This window comes from Alligator mississippiensis, chromosome 2 (assembly GCF_030867095.1).
Source record: "Alligator mississippiensis isolate rAllMis1 chromosome 2, rAllMis1, whole genome shotgun sequence".
NCBI lineage: Eukaryota > Metazoa > Chordata > Crocodylia > Alligatoridae > Alligator > Alligator mississippiensis.
In genome coordinates, this window is record NC_081825.1 from 128,873,222 (window position 1) to 128,890,711 (window position 17,490).

The following is a 17,490-nucleotide window of genomic DNA, read 5'->3' on the forward strand; positions in this document are numbered from 1 at the left end:
AACGGCCAAACACCAAATTCAAGAATTCAGCTCTCAGCCTCTCCCATTTAGGTATCTACACAAGTGACTCACTTTCAAAGCCGCTCGTCACCAAGTAGCTTCCATTTGTGGGTGCTGACAGCTTTTGACAACCTGGCCCTAAATCTTAAAGAATAGTATTTCGCTGAATGTTAAAATCACATACGTCAGAAAGGGGCAGATTCCGAGTTATATCAATATGGATCAAAATAAATCTATTGAAGTTAATGGAGTTTCACTAAATTTACGTCTGTGTAACTGAAATCAGAATGTGGTTATTGGGTAGTAAAAATAATCTGTGCATTATCGTGTGCCAGTAGATTCAGCTGTCACTAAGCAAAAGCCAATATTTAGTGGAGGGTTTCTTTTAATATGTGAAGTATAGGGAAAATGTCAGTACCTCAGCTACTGAAATGTAGTAATTGTTGGCAAATGGTGCCTTTTTATTAGCAGTCCTTGTAATAACCTCAGTTGTGACTTAAATTACTTCTGAGATTTTGGAGAGCAGTCTTCATGTGTTCTGGAAGCCATAATTGTGATAACAGCCTTAGCATAGATGGCTTACCTAATACGGTTTTCTAATTGTTTAAAGCAAAATACATAAGCCAGATGCATTATTTCATATATTCTGTCATGTTGTACCATTGTGGTTTGTTAGCCTAACAAATCTTTCATTTCAAGTTGAACACTTTTCTGTCAAACACCAGCTACTGCCTGATTACTTCTTACCATATTGTTCTTATTACTACACTCTTAGGTCTGCTTCTCTTGCTGCTCTTTTTCCTTAACTTTGGTGCCTGTGATGTCCTTAAGGTATTTCACTTAACTGCATACATACAGTAAATCATCTTCTAAAGCCTACAGTGTTCTACTAACGTATATATTTGCCCCTGACATCAGTGTTCATATAATTTAACCATTTAATTTTGTTTTGGCTTTTGATTACCCTAGGGTCCGATTGGTATGGATGGAAAGCTGGTAGGTGATTTGTTCAAAACTGGTATAACCTAGGTCTTTCCCTGCATTTTCCCTCTCTTCTTTCCTATTTGAATCATTTGTGCTAAAGTGTACCTCTTGGCATAAACTATGAAGCCCTTAACAATCTAGGCTTGCTTTGTGTAGGTGAGAAAACACCTTTCTCTTTTGTATCCATCCAAGGAAACTGAAATCAGTCAGATCAAGCCTACGTCCCGATCACATTCTGTCTGTTTTGCTGAAGCAGGACTGTCTCTGTGGAATTATCTCCCTGGAGCTCCATCAAAGTGTCTTTGTGACTGTCTTCAAAGCTCACCAAGATGCCTTTTGATTTCTAACAGCACCTCTATGATCCTTTCAGGCTTGCTTTTTCTCTGTCTCTTTTTGTATTTTTTGTTCCTTTGCCCACCTTTGTTGGCTGGTTACATATGAGAAGCCCCAGCTTTGTTTTTGAATGTATTCGTATTGTATTCCAGACATCCTTTTGGGGGAATCCATTTTCTAAAATTAATTAATTCCATGAGCGGTTAAGTTTAATATAGTTGAATGTATTCATTGTCACAACAGTTTTACAAGCACAAAATGCATATACGAGCTTCTATAAATAAAAATTGAGATGCATCTGACAGGGATTGAGGTTCTTAAAGTTTAAGCATTTAAAACAGTAAAAGATATTCTATGGCATTTATACACATGCTCCAGGAGTGGGGGGAGGGGCGCTTTAATTAGAGTGCCCGGAATTTCATGTGTATCATGATATTCCGGGCACTCTAACTGAGTGTGCTTTGACATGCTGTAATTACAGCACGTCGGAGCAGCCTTGTAGGGGTGTGGAAAGCTTTGGTCCCTGATTTGATTCAGTGGAGATTCGGCCCAATTCGGTGGCCAAATCTCCGAATCCGAATAGAATCAGGAGACCCTTTAATCTCTCTGATTTGAACCAGGGCTCCCCAGTGCACTCAGCAGCAGACCCGGAAGTGGACCAGAAGCACATTTCTGGGCCTGCCAGGGAGTGCATAGGGGATCCCTGCCCCGCACCCTCCCCCAGCTCAGCAACTGGTGCCTCCTGGGTCTGGGGGGGGCATCAGGGGTCACCCTGTGGCCGATCACTGAGCGGGGGAGCGCAGGGGGCCCCTCCAGTGCGCTCAGCAGTGGACCTGGAAGTGACCTCCATCCACCCCACCATTGCAGTATTTATGAGTCACACTTGGTACCTCGAGGTATGTAGAGAAAACATATAAAGCTGTGTTTATGGCCAAATTGCTGATTTTCTGAATCAGCATCGAATCTTCATATTTGGATTCAACAGAATTAAATTGAGGACAATGATCCAAATCAACAAATTGAATCACTGTCCCCAATCTGGGCCGAATCTGAATCAAATACAGCCCGTTTTACACACCCCTACAGCCTTGTTATACATCTATAGGTTCCCCATGATAATCGGGCCCCATTTCTGCTTCTCTTTCCTCTCTCTCTTTCTCTCTCCTTCTCCTCTTTCACCAGTAGGACCCATCTTTGCTTTGATACCAGGAATGTCTTTCTTTCTCCACCAACCGCTTTGTCTTGCTGCCAGCTTTGGTCTCTCTCACCTGGCCAAACCCATCACCTCTTGGTGCCAAGCTCCCCTCCCATCTTTATAGGCTTTCTCCTCTGTGCTCAAGGAGCATCTTTCTCTTGCAAGCTAAGCTTCCTGTTATAAGTGCCACCTCCAGTCACTAAGCATCTTCATCTTACTTTTACCACCTCTGTTACTTGACTGGTAGACCTTTGCTGTTGACTTCAATACTTCAGCAGCTTGCCTGTCACTTCCTTGCCCCTTTCTTTCAGTGTTGTTTGCCCTATCAGGGTTGAAATCTGATTAGCTGGGATAAAGTGGTCAGTTAGTGGCCACTCAAGCCCTCTTTGATCCAGGCAGCTGAATAGGCTGCCAAATTGAACTGAAAATTTATAAATGTTGGCAGCAAAATGTTGAACACTGCAGCCTTATATGTGTAAATCTGAAAAAATATATATATAGAAAGTAAAACTGTTCGCAAGACTCAGCTGAAAATAAGAAGAGTTATATCATCAAACTCAGCGTACACAAAAAAAGCAGTGGAAACACAATGAAACACATGAAAAAGGGTTGTTAATATAATAATCACAAAAGCAATGCCATGCATGGTTCAAAGCTGCAAACATAAGAAGTAGTCCAACTAGTTTCCCTATGTTCCATATCCCTATCAGCATAGTGAATAAGTTGTACATTCACACAGAACAGTGTTCTGCTGTACATGAAAGCCAGTAATGGACTATAAACAGGAAATAAAATGACGTATTGTAGCATCATTAGCCAAACTGAGGACAGTGCCAAAAGGAAATAAAATATATACCTCAATAGTGACATTATATTTTAAAAATTCTGGCAGCTTCAGAAAGTTATACAGAAGTGGCTGGGTTTGAACTGGGGGCTCTTGGTGACTGTTGGACTTCCTATTTCTAGTCAAATAAAAAAATTGAGTATACCCTTAATGAAAAGGAACAGACCACTACATTTTTTCTAGTTAATTGTATCTATGCTCTTTTATGATCAACCTGTCCACTTTTATATGGGTTTTTGAGTCATATGGGCTTACTTTATTGGCAAAACAAGTCTTTGTTCCTGTTAGCATTACAGAGGTATTGCACGTACAGGAGAACAAGAGGGATTTTATCCTTCCTCACATACTGTAGTCAAAACCATCACCTTATTAGTAGTGATGCTATAAAAGGCAGTTAGAATCCAGCTGGATTTTCAGAGCCTGGTGTGACTTTACAGATTTGACAGAAAAAAATAATGCTTAATATTTTTAATGTCAGCAAAATTTGATATGGCAGAACCAATTAATGTGCAGCCCTGCAAAATCATTTTTAGAATCACTTTTCTGAGGGGAATTGTACTGCAATCATCTAAAATATTATAAGTTATACAAATGAAAGCAGCTACTATTTTCCAAAATATATAGGACCAAATCCCACATTAAACTACACTAATATAAATGTACACGACTGCAGCAAAGTTGATGTTATCCTTTTTTGCATGTGCAATGTAAACATTGTATAATATGTACCATTTTTAATAGTCACATGCTGTCATTTCAGGAAAAAAAGGCTCTGCTAGACGTTCTGTGTTAAAGTCAGTTTTTTTCCACAGTGATTCTTACCTAGAATTTAAAAATTCATTCCCAGCTAAAACCTGCATATATTGTGCCATCCAATGCTTTGTGTTAAAAATCCATACTGTCATTCTTTGGAAATGATTTAAATAGGAGTAAGTTACATTGCACTTCAGTGTTCTTGGTATTACCCTGTAAAATCAGCACCTATGTGATTATTATGGAGCTACTTGAGAGAATTTTAAAAAGAAATAATGTTCATAGAACCATTTAAAAAAAGAAACACAGAAGTCACTCATCTAGGGCCAGTGTATGCCCTGTCATGTGCAGATACACAAAGAAGGGAGAGAATGAAGCAAAGTGCTTCTCCATTATGTCCTTTACATTTGGAGCTCTTATGCTGCAGTGTATCACAAAGGCACCTAACCTCTGGAAGGACAGTTACAGAATCATAGAAAAGTAGGGCTAGAGGGGACCTCAGGAAGTCATCTAGTTCATCCTCCTGCTCAAGGCTTAATGGCAACTGTCAGAGCTGTAGAGTAGGGCTGTGTGAAGCTTTGGTCCCTGATTTGATTCAGCGTAGATTCAGCCTGATTCAGTGGCCAAATCTCTGAATCTGAATCGAATCAGGAGACCCTTTAATCTTTCCGAATCAAATTGGAACCCTCCGAATCAATTCGGAGAGATTTGGAAAGATTCAACGATTTGGACACAGACACAGCTTTAAATGTTTTTTCTACATACCTCAAGGTACCAGGTGGCTCATGAATGCTGAGATGGTGGGGGTGGATGGAGCGTCCCACGGGAGTATGGAGGGCTCCCCAGTGTGTTTGGCAGCAGACCCAGAAATGGACCAGAAGCACTTCCGGTCCACTTCTGGGTTTGCCAGGAGCGTGCATGGGGGCCCTCCTGCACCTTCCCTAGCTTGGCAACTGGTGCTGGGGAGGCACCCAGAGTCTCCCCATGGCTGATCACCAAGCCAGAGGGCCACGGGGGGACCCCCCCGCATGCTCAGTGGTGGACCCAGAAGTGGACCGGAAGTACTTCTGGTCCACTTCTGGGTTTGTTGCCAAGTGTGCGGGGGGCTCCCCCCATTCAGCTGTGGAACATTCCATCTGCCTCAGCATTGCAGCATTTACAAGTCGCTCCCGGTACCTCAAGGTATATAGGAAAAACATTTAAAACTGTGTCTGTGGCCGAATCACTGATTCTCCAAATCAGCATTGAATCTTCAGATTTGGATTCAGCCGGATCGAATCGGGGACAGGGAGCTGAATCAACGAATCTAATCACTGTCCCCGATTTGGACTGAATCTGAATTGACTACAGCCCTTTTTGCAAACCCGTACTGTAGAGTTGTCCGTGTGTCTGCACCTGTCAGCATAGCTGACCAGCCCTAGGACATGTACTGTACCCTGTTTTGCATGAATAGCCCAATGACATTTTTTTTACATGCGATTTACTTGAAATACTTAAAGAGAAAGAATTAAGAGAAAATGTTACTCTATCTGGAGTACCTGGTTAGGAAAAGGAAGAGTATGCAAACTATAAAGGATATACAGAAATATATAAGAATCAAGAAGGGTTAATAGCCATGAAATAGGGAATTGGATCTATACATGGTTTCATATTATGTATTCACATATGCAGGGAGATAATACATTTAGATCACAGCAGACATGGATTTTTTTGTGTGTTTTAGGGAATTTAGTATGCAGTTGCAAGTTGGATAATCCTGGTTCCTGTGATTGAGACAGCCTGTATATATGAGTCTTTTTAAGAGTGATGCAGCTCTAATAATCCTATTATCGCCACAAAGCTTTATGTTTTCATGAAGCGTACTTGCAGTAGATGTCCTCTAGGGATGATACTGCTCCACCCTTTTCCAGTGCACAAAAGAGGGTTTTTGTTTCAGTGTAACCCATGTCATACAAGCTTGTATTGCATATATGGTAAAAGAAATGCTGAGTTAAAAGATGAAATCCCAACCTCATTGAAGTCAATGCTAAGACTCCCATGGGCTTTAGAGGAACTAAAATGTCATTTTTTTTATCTTATTTACCCATGTGTTTGTACATACAGCAAGCTGCTATGCAGCTCACACCAGTCACTCTGAGACATTCTAGTATGTTGACACAAAGTGGGGAATTAAGAAAACTGGCTGTTTTTTAACTTTTGTTTGCTTTTGTTTTAAATACAAATCTTAACATTCCTTGAATGTTTTTTGGTATTTCTGGATACAGAGATATTTCTGAAATTATTTATTTACATAACATTGTATGCCCCTGTTTGGTTATATGTATTTTCATGCATTCTTCTAAATTTGGCTCATGTATAGTGAACTCATTGTAAGGTTGTGTGGTTAGTGTACACAGTCCTGCAGTGTACCCAGTCCTTATAATGTACCAGTCACTGGTAGACAAAATTCCCATTGACATCTGTACTGGCCCCAAAATGTATATTTACTGTGCTATTGCCTTTAAATTGTTGCAGTTGGTAGGATGAAGTATGGGATTTGGGGAGATTCTGTAGAACCTGGGTAGTTCTGATCATTGTCTTAGATTAATTCAGTCTGAAATGTAAATCCCCAGAGCTGACACATTTAGAAGTTGCATTTTTAGTAGATCCATTGGACTTCGTATATATTGCTTTGGCCTGAAAAACAAACTTTAAATGTGGCTGGTGCTGAAACTCACCCCTCAGAAAGGATAAACATAACATAACAAATACACTTGAGGAAATTTGTAATTTGCTCTCAGGGCAGAATGTGACAACCACTACTCTGCTTCAGTTTCACTGTGATAAACCCATAACACTCCACAATTTTTGTGATAGTAATAGGATTACTATTGTAAATGCTGCATTTGTAACTCTGAGATGCATTTTGTTCTGTATTTAATGTAATAAAATTTGGTTAGCTATAAGCAAAAAGTTATATTTTTCAGATAACTGCTGCAAATAATTAGTTGGAATGCATCTGAATTAGTCTCTTTAAAATTTAAAATAGATCAAGTCCATTGTAGTAATACAAACCACTTAATCCATTTTGGCAGTTATGATATATTGCAGCTGAAGTGAAGAAACTTGATACATCTTAAAAATATATTTCTGCAGTTATTTTCAACAAAAGAAATGGTTATTTTATTAAACTAAAATTTTACTGAGTTACTAAGAAAGACAAAAGCTAAGTTAGTTTTAAAAGCTCAGATACTTGCCTCTTTGTAAAAGTTCCTCACTGTCTTCCAGTGTCATCTGATCATCTGTAAGGTTGTAGTTCACAGTCATGCTTACTGTATTATACCAGAGTGCATTTCCTTATCTCATGAATGATAGGAAGAGGATGGGATATACTCGCCCATTTTTATTGTCTTGCATACAATTCAGGTTGTGGGCACCTGTTGTAGGAAGTCTCTCCGGAAAGGGATTGCAACAGCATGAGATTCCTGCAGCTTCTCAGTCTATTATGAGTCCCTCAGTCTGGACTAGGGCTGGCCCTGAAATGAGAATTGTTATCCAGGGAGGGGAACAGATGAGATGCGCTGAACGTGTGTATCCACATTTGGCCTCTATTAGCCTTTTGAGGCTGCAACCTTGATTTAAAGCAATTATTATGTGAGAGGTAGAAAGACCTTCCTGGTAGGTTTTTCTCCCCAACATGTGACCCTCTAGCCCAGTGGAGAGTATTTCATAACTCTGGGGAATCAAGCCTGATTAAGTTATTTCAGTGAAATAAAGGAAAATCATTCCATGTCTGTATCTATATAAGCCAAATATTTGTACCTTCTTGCTTGCTCCTGTGATTAACTTTAATCTTTCTATTATTTCCGAGTTATACTGATCTGACTAGGTCACCTACGAGGTATCTTAAATGAAGACTCATTAGACTATTATAGTCTTGGTTTTCATGGATCACTTCTTTATAACAAACATCCACTAATTTAAATCTATTTGAATATATCATTCAGATTTCAAAATCTAGATTTATGAAGGTTGCTACTGTCCCTTTATCAGAAAGCTGTGATTGTCCATGTCTGTTTAGGCTAATAGCAGCTTTTTGTAACACTTCCTTTTTTTCCCTTATTTTGCAGGGTCAACCTGGTCCTCAAGTAAGTGTTATCTCATCCTTTTACAATCGATTATGCCTAACTGAAGGCCATAGAACTAAGATTATCAGAAATTTCTTTCCAACCTGGCATGATAACTCTTAAAACTGGTAACTGTTGAACAACACAGTAAACAAATCTTTCTTGATAGAGAAACCTAGGGTCTTCATTTGCTTGCTTGAGTCCCATCAGCTGTTTAACCAAACAATGGGCTTAACAGTAGACTACATAGCAAAGCAGGCCTCTTAACTGTGGGCTGATAACTTTAAAGGAAGGTAAAATAACTTAAACTTGGAGCAGAATCTGGCATGCCTTAACTGCTTATAAATCGCATACTAATAGTGTTACAGTCCAGGAATCTTTCAGTTATTTCTCTGCTGGCTACTTTGATTAGTTATACATGAATTAATTCTGCTTTGGTTAAGTATACCACAACTCCATGTCATATGAACTGTAATTTAAAAATGGAAGCATGAGGCACCTGAACTACAAATGCTAGAAGGTTCTGCAGCATTTCAGAAAAAAACCCAAACCCTTTTGTTTTCAGAGGAAAACTTTTCAGTTTTTGTGCATTCAGTTTTTCAAGGAATCAAAACATTTTTCCTATAGAAATTTTGTTTAATCCAAACCCAAACTTTCTTTTTTGGTTGAAAAATTGCTTTGATGGAAAAATTTGGATCCAGTCCTCACCCCTTAGTTTGGGGCACCATCTGTCATTGTTGTCTTACACCCTGTATGCAGAGTATCAGGTACCATTCACGATTATTATGTTATGAATATCATGTCACTGGTATTTGTCCCTTTTCAGCTGTTTATAATAAATACAGATAAATACAGAGGCATAATGGCTGAAGTCTATCCAGGCCTTGTGCAAAGACCCTCATCTCATACTGCTTATGTTCCATAATGGCCTTGTGATATAGTAGCTGTATAAAAAGGCATCTGTATTCCATGACTTCTCTTGGAACCAAGTTCCAAGAGAAGTGGTGCTGGCTCCTACCCTGGGGGTCTTTAAAAGGAGGCTAGATGAACACCTCACTGGGGTCATTTGACCCCAGTACTCTTTCCTGCCCATGGCAGGGGGTCGGACTTGATGATCTGCTCAGGTCCCTTCCGACCCTACCAACTATGAAACTGCTTACAGCTGTGATGCAAGATGGGTCTAAACCTTAATACATGTGAATTGTTTTTCACCCTGTAAGGGCCAAATCCATAGAAAATTCATCCAGATTGTTGTATAAGGAGCCATAATTAACAGAAGAGCTTTTATTGCTGGCTGTTCCTCAAGTGAAATGGCAAAGAAACCCAACCACATGCCCAGCTTCCCTGCCACCATTTTTAAGCAAGGGGCCACTGATACATGAGACACAGTGGTGCTTTAATCTCAGAGCCACTCTAATTAAAACGCTGCCCTCCTCCCACCCTCAGAGCACGTGTAAAAGTGGCCAATCTTACTAGCAATAATTTTACCGGTCTTAATTATGCTCTTGAGGAATTTGGACTGTAAAAAATTATTGATGGCCTTGGCTAAATTAAATGGCTTCCTGGCACCAAAAAGCAAATTTCCTATGTTGACAAAAGAACACTTAGAAACTTTCCAGTGTTATGTGTGTATTAATTTGTACTAAAATCAGAGCTAGATTACAGTGCTGTGTATACTGAAGTCTTATATTAACATCTATTCTTGGGTTGCCTTTATTTTTATGATGTGATTTCTAAAGCTGTGATTTCTACCACATACAGAAATACTGCATATAAATGTATCCACAACAACTGGATAACAGCCCATGCTTTTCTTTCTTAATTTGTATTGATTCCATATATGTATGAGAGTGTTTCAGAAACTAATGGCAGAATGGTTGCCCACATTGTGTGTCCACCACAAAGTAGGAAACTACCCAGCAGCGGGGAACACGGATAGCAACATTGCTGAATGCACCTATTGTTTATACCTCTGTAGACAAATTATGTGGTCCGGTAAATGATCAGTGCACACAAAATGATTTAATTTAAAAATTGCTGTTACTTTAAAAAAGAAAAACAATGGGGTTTTTTTTTTTTGGTAAATGCACTACATAAAAAAGATTATTTAATTTTATGTTTTCCTGATGTAGTTCAGTTAAAATGATCTCTACAGTACAAATTAAAAGCGTGTTTTCCATAAAAAGCTTATACTTATTTTAATATGCTGGTGGTCTTGACCCTAAACCAGAATTACAGAATTTCTGGCACAGGCTTTAACTAGTACAGTACCAACTTGTGGTTATTTCTATGTATTATAAGAGAAACAGTTTCAAATGTTTGTCAAGAAAATTATTTTGAGGAATAATGGGGAATATATTAATTAATTTTTGAGTTAAAAGGTCCATTTTAAATTATTTTTTAAAATTGAAGTTTTTCTTATCTAGAAGCATGAAATTACTGATTGACCATTATCAAACAGGTTCATTTTTATTGTCAGTCTATAATATCCACATTCTGACCTCATGACCATGCCATTCATATTAAAAACATGGAATTGCTCTCATTTACGAAAGAGTCTATAATTTGGAACTAATCAGAGGTGAATGTATCATCCTAATTCATAGAATAATAGTTTGTTTTCCTAGAAATAAAAAAAAAATCATGTAAATATTAGAAAACAATATATAATATTCCAGGGAGAAACCAACCTTAGTTAGAAAATCCTACTTAGCCACTACCCATCATTGAGAAATGTAAATACCGCTTTTACTACCTCATACTCTTTTTCTTCACAGTTAGCCATCCAAAATTGGTATGCCTGCTTTAAATAAGGAAGTTGATTTCTGTGCTAGGTTGGAGGCCTGGGATGACTCGTGGGGCTGGCTTCATGTGGCATGAAGGAGGGGCAGAGTTTGCAGCTCAGCCAGGCATTTGTGGTTTTTAGTAGGGGTGTGCAAATTGGGCCATATTCAATTTGGATTCAGATTTGGCCCAAATTGGGGACAGTGATTAATTTGATTCAATTCATTGATTCAGATCACAGTCCCAGACTCGATTCGGCCAAATCCAAATCTGAAGATTCGATGCTGATTCAGAGAATCAGCAATTTGGCCATAGTCACAGCTTTAAATGCTTTTTCTACATAGCTTGAGGTACCAGGTGTGGCTCATGAATGCTGTGATGCTGGGGCAGATGGAATGTCCCACAGGAGTGCGGAGGCCCCCGCATGCTTGGTGGTGAACCTGGATGTGGAAGTACTAACAGGTCCACCACTGAGCATGTGCCCCCCCCCTTATCAGCCATGAGGGGGCCCTGGGCGCCCTCCCCAGATCGAGGAGGCACCAGTAGCTAAGCTGGGGGGTACCGGGGGGGGGGAGGGGCATGTGCTCCCTGGCAAACCTAGAAGTGAACTGGAAGTGCTTCTGGTCCACTTCTGGGTCTGCTGCTGAGCACGGTGGAGAGCCCCCCGCGCTCCTGTGGGACTCTCCATCTGCCCCACCATCTCAGCATTTATGAGCTGCTCGGTACCTTGAAGTATATAGAAAAAACATTTAAAGCTGTGTCTATTTCCGAATCATCAAATCTTTCTGAATCTCTCCAGATCGATTTGGATGGTTCCAATTCGATTCAGAGAGATTAAAGGGTCTCTTGATTCGATTCAGGTTCGGAGATTCAGCCACCAAAGCAAGCCGAATCTCCACTAAATTAAATCAAGGACCAAAGCTTCGCACAGCCCTAGTTTTTAACTCTGTTACAATTCTGGCTTAATGGCCAATTCAGTAGTCCTTGTGAGAAGTTTACAGCTGTAGCATTTGTCTGAACAGGAAAGGGAGGGCAAGTGCAGCTGACAATTAGACTGTGCCCCTGCTCCATGTGACCAGACATGTCTCTAGAAATATCTTTTTTCCCTTCATTCTGCCTTCCCAAAACTAGGTGTGTGTCTTATTTCAGGGCATGTGGTTTGCAAGAATCTGTGGTCATTGTAGTGGATTCGGGCTTTGTCATAGTCTGCTTACCAGACAACGTGATGCCTTGATTATTCCTGGTCTCTATCATGCTAACAGTACTATGTCAGGCAGATAATTTTGGTGAGAGGACAGAACTAGGTTATAACCCACTCTTCATACCACTTTTCCTCTTGTATATAAGACATAGTACCCACAGAGAAACTGCCCTCTTCCCCACAGTGGGCCTTCTCATCTGAGCAAAATATGAATTACATAAACTAATGTTCTTGTTTTCATATTTGGTAAATACCTGCAAAAGAATTTTACTTCAATTTGAAATTTCCCAATGCCACACTATTTATGTGTAGCATGATTTGTTACAAATAGGCATGAGATTTTTGAAGTTCAAGTTTTGCATCATCGTATTTGACTCCAGAAGTCCCATGGTATTGGTTCCATTTTTATGATCAGAGACTATTTTGATGGGCTGGTTGTTGTTTTTTTGATGCCTTCATAGAATGCTTTTTTTTGTGACTTGAAAAAAAAAAATCACTTGGCCACAGGGAATAGCTCTGTGCTGTCTTGTATAACAAGAGTCCGGGGAAGATCAATTTAACATCTCTTAAAAAATGTTCAAGGTTGCCTGAGAGTACTGAAGGCATTGAAGCCCATCTACTAGGGTTGTACAAAACAGCACCATTTCATTTTGACTTGTGTTTGAAGGTATTTCTAGTGACATGTCTGGTCACATGGAGCAGGGGCACAGTCTAGTTGTTAAGGGGACAGTGTTTTGTTTTGTTGTTTTGCTTTGAAGCACTGGTCCATTTCGTTTCATCGAAACTGTTTTGATGTTTTGCCCATAGGCAATAATGGGGAATCATGAAAATGCCCATAAATGTATCATTTCTTGCCTGATTTGGATAAAAATTTCAGGGTTGGTAGCCTGTTTTGAGAGCATGATGCTTGCCAAGTTTCAAGGAGATAGGTGCAGGGGTTTCCAGGAAACTGCTCCTCAAACTGCTGACAAGCAAAACTTTTATCCCTTGCCAGCAGTGGCAGCCTGCTGTCATCCCACACACAGATCCGGGGGCCCACACCCCCCCAGGAGGGATGTGGGTCTGTGTCAGACTCCTCCTGGGGGGTTTGGGTGCCCAGATCTGCACAAGGGATAAGAGCAGGCTGCCGCTGCTGGCTGGGACCAGTGCTGGGTGGAGCCCATGCCAAGCACCAGAAAGCCTGGTGCTGCCACTTGCCCCAGCCAGCAGCGGCAGCATGCTGTCATTCAGCACCCAGATCCCCAGGAGTGCTGCGGGGCTGTGCCAGACTCCTCCTGGGAAGCACCAGTCCCTGGATCTGTATGCAGGATGACAGCATGCTGCCACTGCTGGCTGGGACCGGTGCTGGTGCAGTCTGTGCCCAGCTCTGGGAAGCCTGGTGCTGTTACTGACCTCAGCCAGCAGCAGCAGCATGCTGTTATCCCACACACAGATCTGGGGGCCCGTGCTGTAGCAAGCCCAGCTTAGAAACTCAAAACGTTTCAAAACTTTTGAAACATTTTCAGTGCCCTTGTTTTGTTTTGAAGCTGTTTTGAAGCCTTTTGTTTCTTTTTGATTTTGCTGTTTTGAGCTTGAAACACGTCAAAACAGCTTTGAAATGAAACACCTGTTGACATTTTGCACAGCTGTACCATCTACCAAATATGTCAGAAGTATAGGTAGCAGGTAGCAAATCCTTTTTTTTTGACGATCCATCAGCAGGAGGTGCTGGAAAGAATTAAGGCAACCAACTTCTCAAAATGCAAAAGCAACATGCCATTTAAAAAAAAATTGGGGGTGGGTATTGTACCATTGGCACTGCCTGGAGGAGCTCTACAACAAGAAATGAGCATGGGGTGGTAGGTGACAGGCAAGGGGTGGCTGGAGGAGTGGTGGAGGGGTGAGGAGAACCAACTACAGTAGGAGGGTGGATGAGCAGTGCTTTTCCCTGGGGTGGAGGGGGTCTAAGGATGAGTTCGCCCTTCTGGAGTGTGCTGGGGGGTAAGGCCAGAAACCTCAGAGCCCCTGAGGCTGGGAGGTGGGTGGGGGGTGACGCATGGGAAGTGTGTTGAGGGGAACCTGGAATAAATGCTGTCCCAAAGTCAGTCTGCCTGGGACCAGGACTTGATGTTTACATTTTGGGACTGTTTTGCCCAATTAGGAATAAATGGTCACCATAGAAAGAACTGTGTGGGGATCACAGGTTTCAGGGCCTAATTTTGTTCCTCATAGGTTCAGGCACTCAGTATAAAGGTACATAAACTTTAATTCTGGGAAGGCTGGTTTAGTCAATGTCCCTGTGTTTCGTCTGGCTATTGTAAAGCTATACATGTCAGAAGAAAGCACTATAGTGGAGGTACACAATCAAGATCCAATGAGAAGTATATTAGCTTGTCTACTGCAAAATTATAACAGCTGAGCCCAATAATCTCCATTCTTGTCTCAACCTCAGACTTGCTGCGTTTTTTCAGTTGCCACACACCAATGTTTAAAATTGCATCCGTCTCTAACAGTTTCTCTCCATGGGTGCCTATATTATCAGTGGTCTTAAGGGGAAAGAGATGCTTGCATTTCACAAGACCAATAATAGGGAAGTAGTTTCACTGTTAGATGCAGAAAAAGAGAGGCCCTGTTTGTTGCCTCTTTGCACATGTCTCAGTAAACTGTGTCAGCCAAAGATTCTTGCTAGTCAGTGCCAATATTAGGTCAGCCAGTTCCTGGCCCAAACTACCCATACTCAGCAGAATGATTTGGCAGTGTCTTCCCTCCTTGCAGATGCTGATACTTCGCTACCCCAGGTGCGTATTCTGCCCTGCTGAACCACAGGATGAGACACAGGCATAATTAGTAGAGTTTGCATCATGGGCCAGTGTCCCCCTTTTCTTCCCTGCCTCTGCTCCTGAACTGTTTCTCTGCAGCAACCAAGCTGCCGCTATGCCAGCCTTGCCTGCTCTGTGCTGAGGGCTGCTCTCTCACTGTTGCATCCCCTACAGCATTTGCTTCACCTTAACCTTTGCCACTGATTCCCATTGCCACAGATCAATGTGAGCTTCAAATCTGATGGTGAGAGAGAGCATAGAGCAGGTGGATGGAGCAGGTGGAGAGAACCTGGAGAACACTCGCTTAGGTCAGTGCTCAAGACTAGTAGCTTGATACTGGACCCCTAGTTACACTACTGTGATAAGATTGGTCCATTTAAATGTAAAAATACATTGGTCCATTTAAATGTAAAAAATATAAAAAAAGTATGAACATGTGCAATATTTGTAGGTCAAACTTAGATCCTCTCCGCATTTTAAAAATTGTTCAGAATTATAGAAATCTAAGATTCTCAACAATTTTACAGTTTCTAGGAACAGTACAGTAAATTTCATGTCTGGATGGTCATTGTTTTAACAAGATGTTAAACCAGAATTTTAATCAAACTCTCAGACTCCTTCTTTGACATTTGTGCACACACTTGTTTCCTTGTATAAAACTGCATTTATATATGCAAAACCTGGAGTTTGAGTGTGTACTATAAACTTTCATTTAAAATGCAGCCAAAAGTCTTTTTTACTTATGAAGACCTTGGTTCACTTTTTTGTTTCTCCTGTAGTAGATGACCTCACTAACACATCAACAGTACAGACAGCTACTGTAAATCCCATGTCCTGGTTTAGGTGTTAGTGATGTCAACAGCTCTTGAATGGAAACATAGAAACCTGGAATTGCATGTAGGCACTTTTCTTTAAGTTAGCAGGAAATGTTTTTTTTAGGGGACTTAACAATTTATTAGACTTTTATTATAAAGAAGAATAGACACTGAACCAAAAATAAATGGGTTTTCTTATTTTGAATGTTTCTCTTTATTAAGGTACTTAAAGGATATATAGTTTGAAGTCTGCCCCTATAAACTCTCAGGCCAGGTACGGACATTATACTTTTACCAGTATAAGTGATCGGAAACTGGTCTATATCCATAACAGAACAGAAGTTCGGCACACATTGACTGGTTTAAAAATGGCAAAACCCAGTCTAAGATATGCGGGCCCCCAACCAAAGGGGGACTGTGAGTTCTGTTCTCTACCGGCCTAAACTACTCTGCTTACAGAAAACCACGTCACACAGATTGATTTTGCCTCCGGCTTTTTTAATGTCTGTACGTAGTCCCAGTAACCACCATTTCAGTCCAGACTATCACATTCAGCAGAGTTACACTAGTGAGAGGAAAATCTGGCCCATTTGTTTAACTTGGGATTTAAAAATCTTTAATTTTGGTGTTGCTATGTTGTTTGTTTCTAAGCATTAAATTTCACCGCTACAAACCAAGCACAGGTGATAGAAATAGGAGGCAAGGCAAACAGAATTACAAATAGGGCAGACAAAAAGCTATTTCTTATCTTTCTGTGTGTTAGCAGCAAGATCCAAAATTTACTCCCATTGACATTAATGGGAATTATGCCATTAACTTCTCTAGGGTAAGGATTTAACCTAAACTGGGTGTATCTCTTAAGTAAGCCTTTTTGGATAAAGTGCCTAAGTATCTGACAGGTAAAACAGACTTTATTACTGCTCTATACATTTCGGATCTGTTTGGTAACCTTCTGTCCCTTTTGCAGCAATTATATAATCTTTATATAATAGTGACATTTAATGTGAACTTTTCTGGAAACACTCAGTCAGCATTCAGTTGTATAACAAATTAAACAAATGCTTTGCCCATGGTCTATGCATTTCTTTATAGTAGTTGCCTAATGAGCGGAGCTGATTTTCCTCTCACATCAATTTTACATCAATGTAATTGATGCAACTGTGGAGTTGCTTTTGATTTACACAAGAGAAAATTCGAGGAGCATCAGGCTCCAGACCTTCTTGTTTGCAGTGTCTGTTGATTTAAAAAATAATCCAGTGCCTGTTGATTAAAAAATAATCCTACTTGATATGAGCACAGACACAAAAGCAGGCAAGACATTTAATTTCCCAGTAGTTATTCACTTATTTAATAGATTAGAAAGTGTTTTGTTTTTCAGTTTGCATATATTAAGGAAGAATTACATTTTGCTAAAAGAATTTGGCAGAAAGAGGCATGCTTTTAAACATAAGTGCTTCACTTGCACTTGGTACATGTACACAAATGCAAAGAGGGTGATTATGAATGTCTGATGTTGACTGCCCACTCACTTGAGAAATAGCATATACAAACAGGAGTGAGATTCTGTGCTGCGATGGTAAGAGACATAGCACAGAATTTGCAGTTTTAAACCATTGTGCCTTCTCTATCTTTGGCTGCTCCAGGGACTGGAGAGAAAACAGATATCATTTAGATATC

The 17,490-nt window shown here is 40.4% G+C and overlaps 1 protein-coding gene across 1 annotated transcript in view; it reads left to right on the plus strand.

Moving 5' to 3' along the window:
* The window catches only part of LOC106737487 (collagen alpha-1(XXV) chain), a 255,493-nt gene that overhangs the window by 47,830 nt on the left and 190,173 nt on the right, over window positions 1-17,490 (plus strand). The window contains exons 2-3 of the mRNA XM_059722126.1: window positions 970-996; window positions 8,219-8,236. Coding sequence (XP_059578109.1) covers window positions 982-996; window positions 8,219-8,236 — 33 coding nt within the window. The 5' untranslated portion in view covers window positions 970-981. The remainder of the gene's footprint in view (window positions 1-969; window positions 997-8,218; window positions 8,237-17,490) is intronic.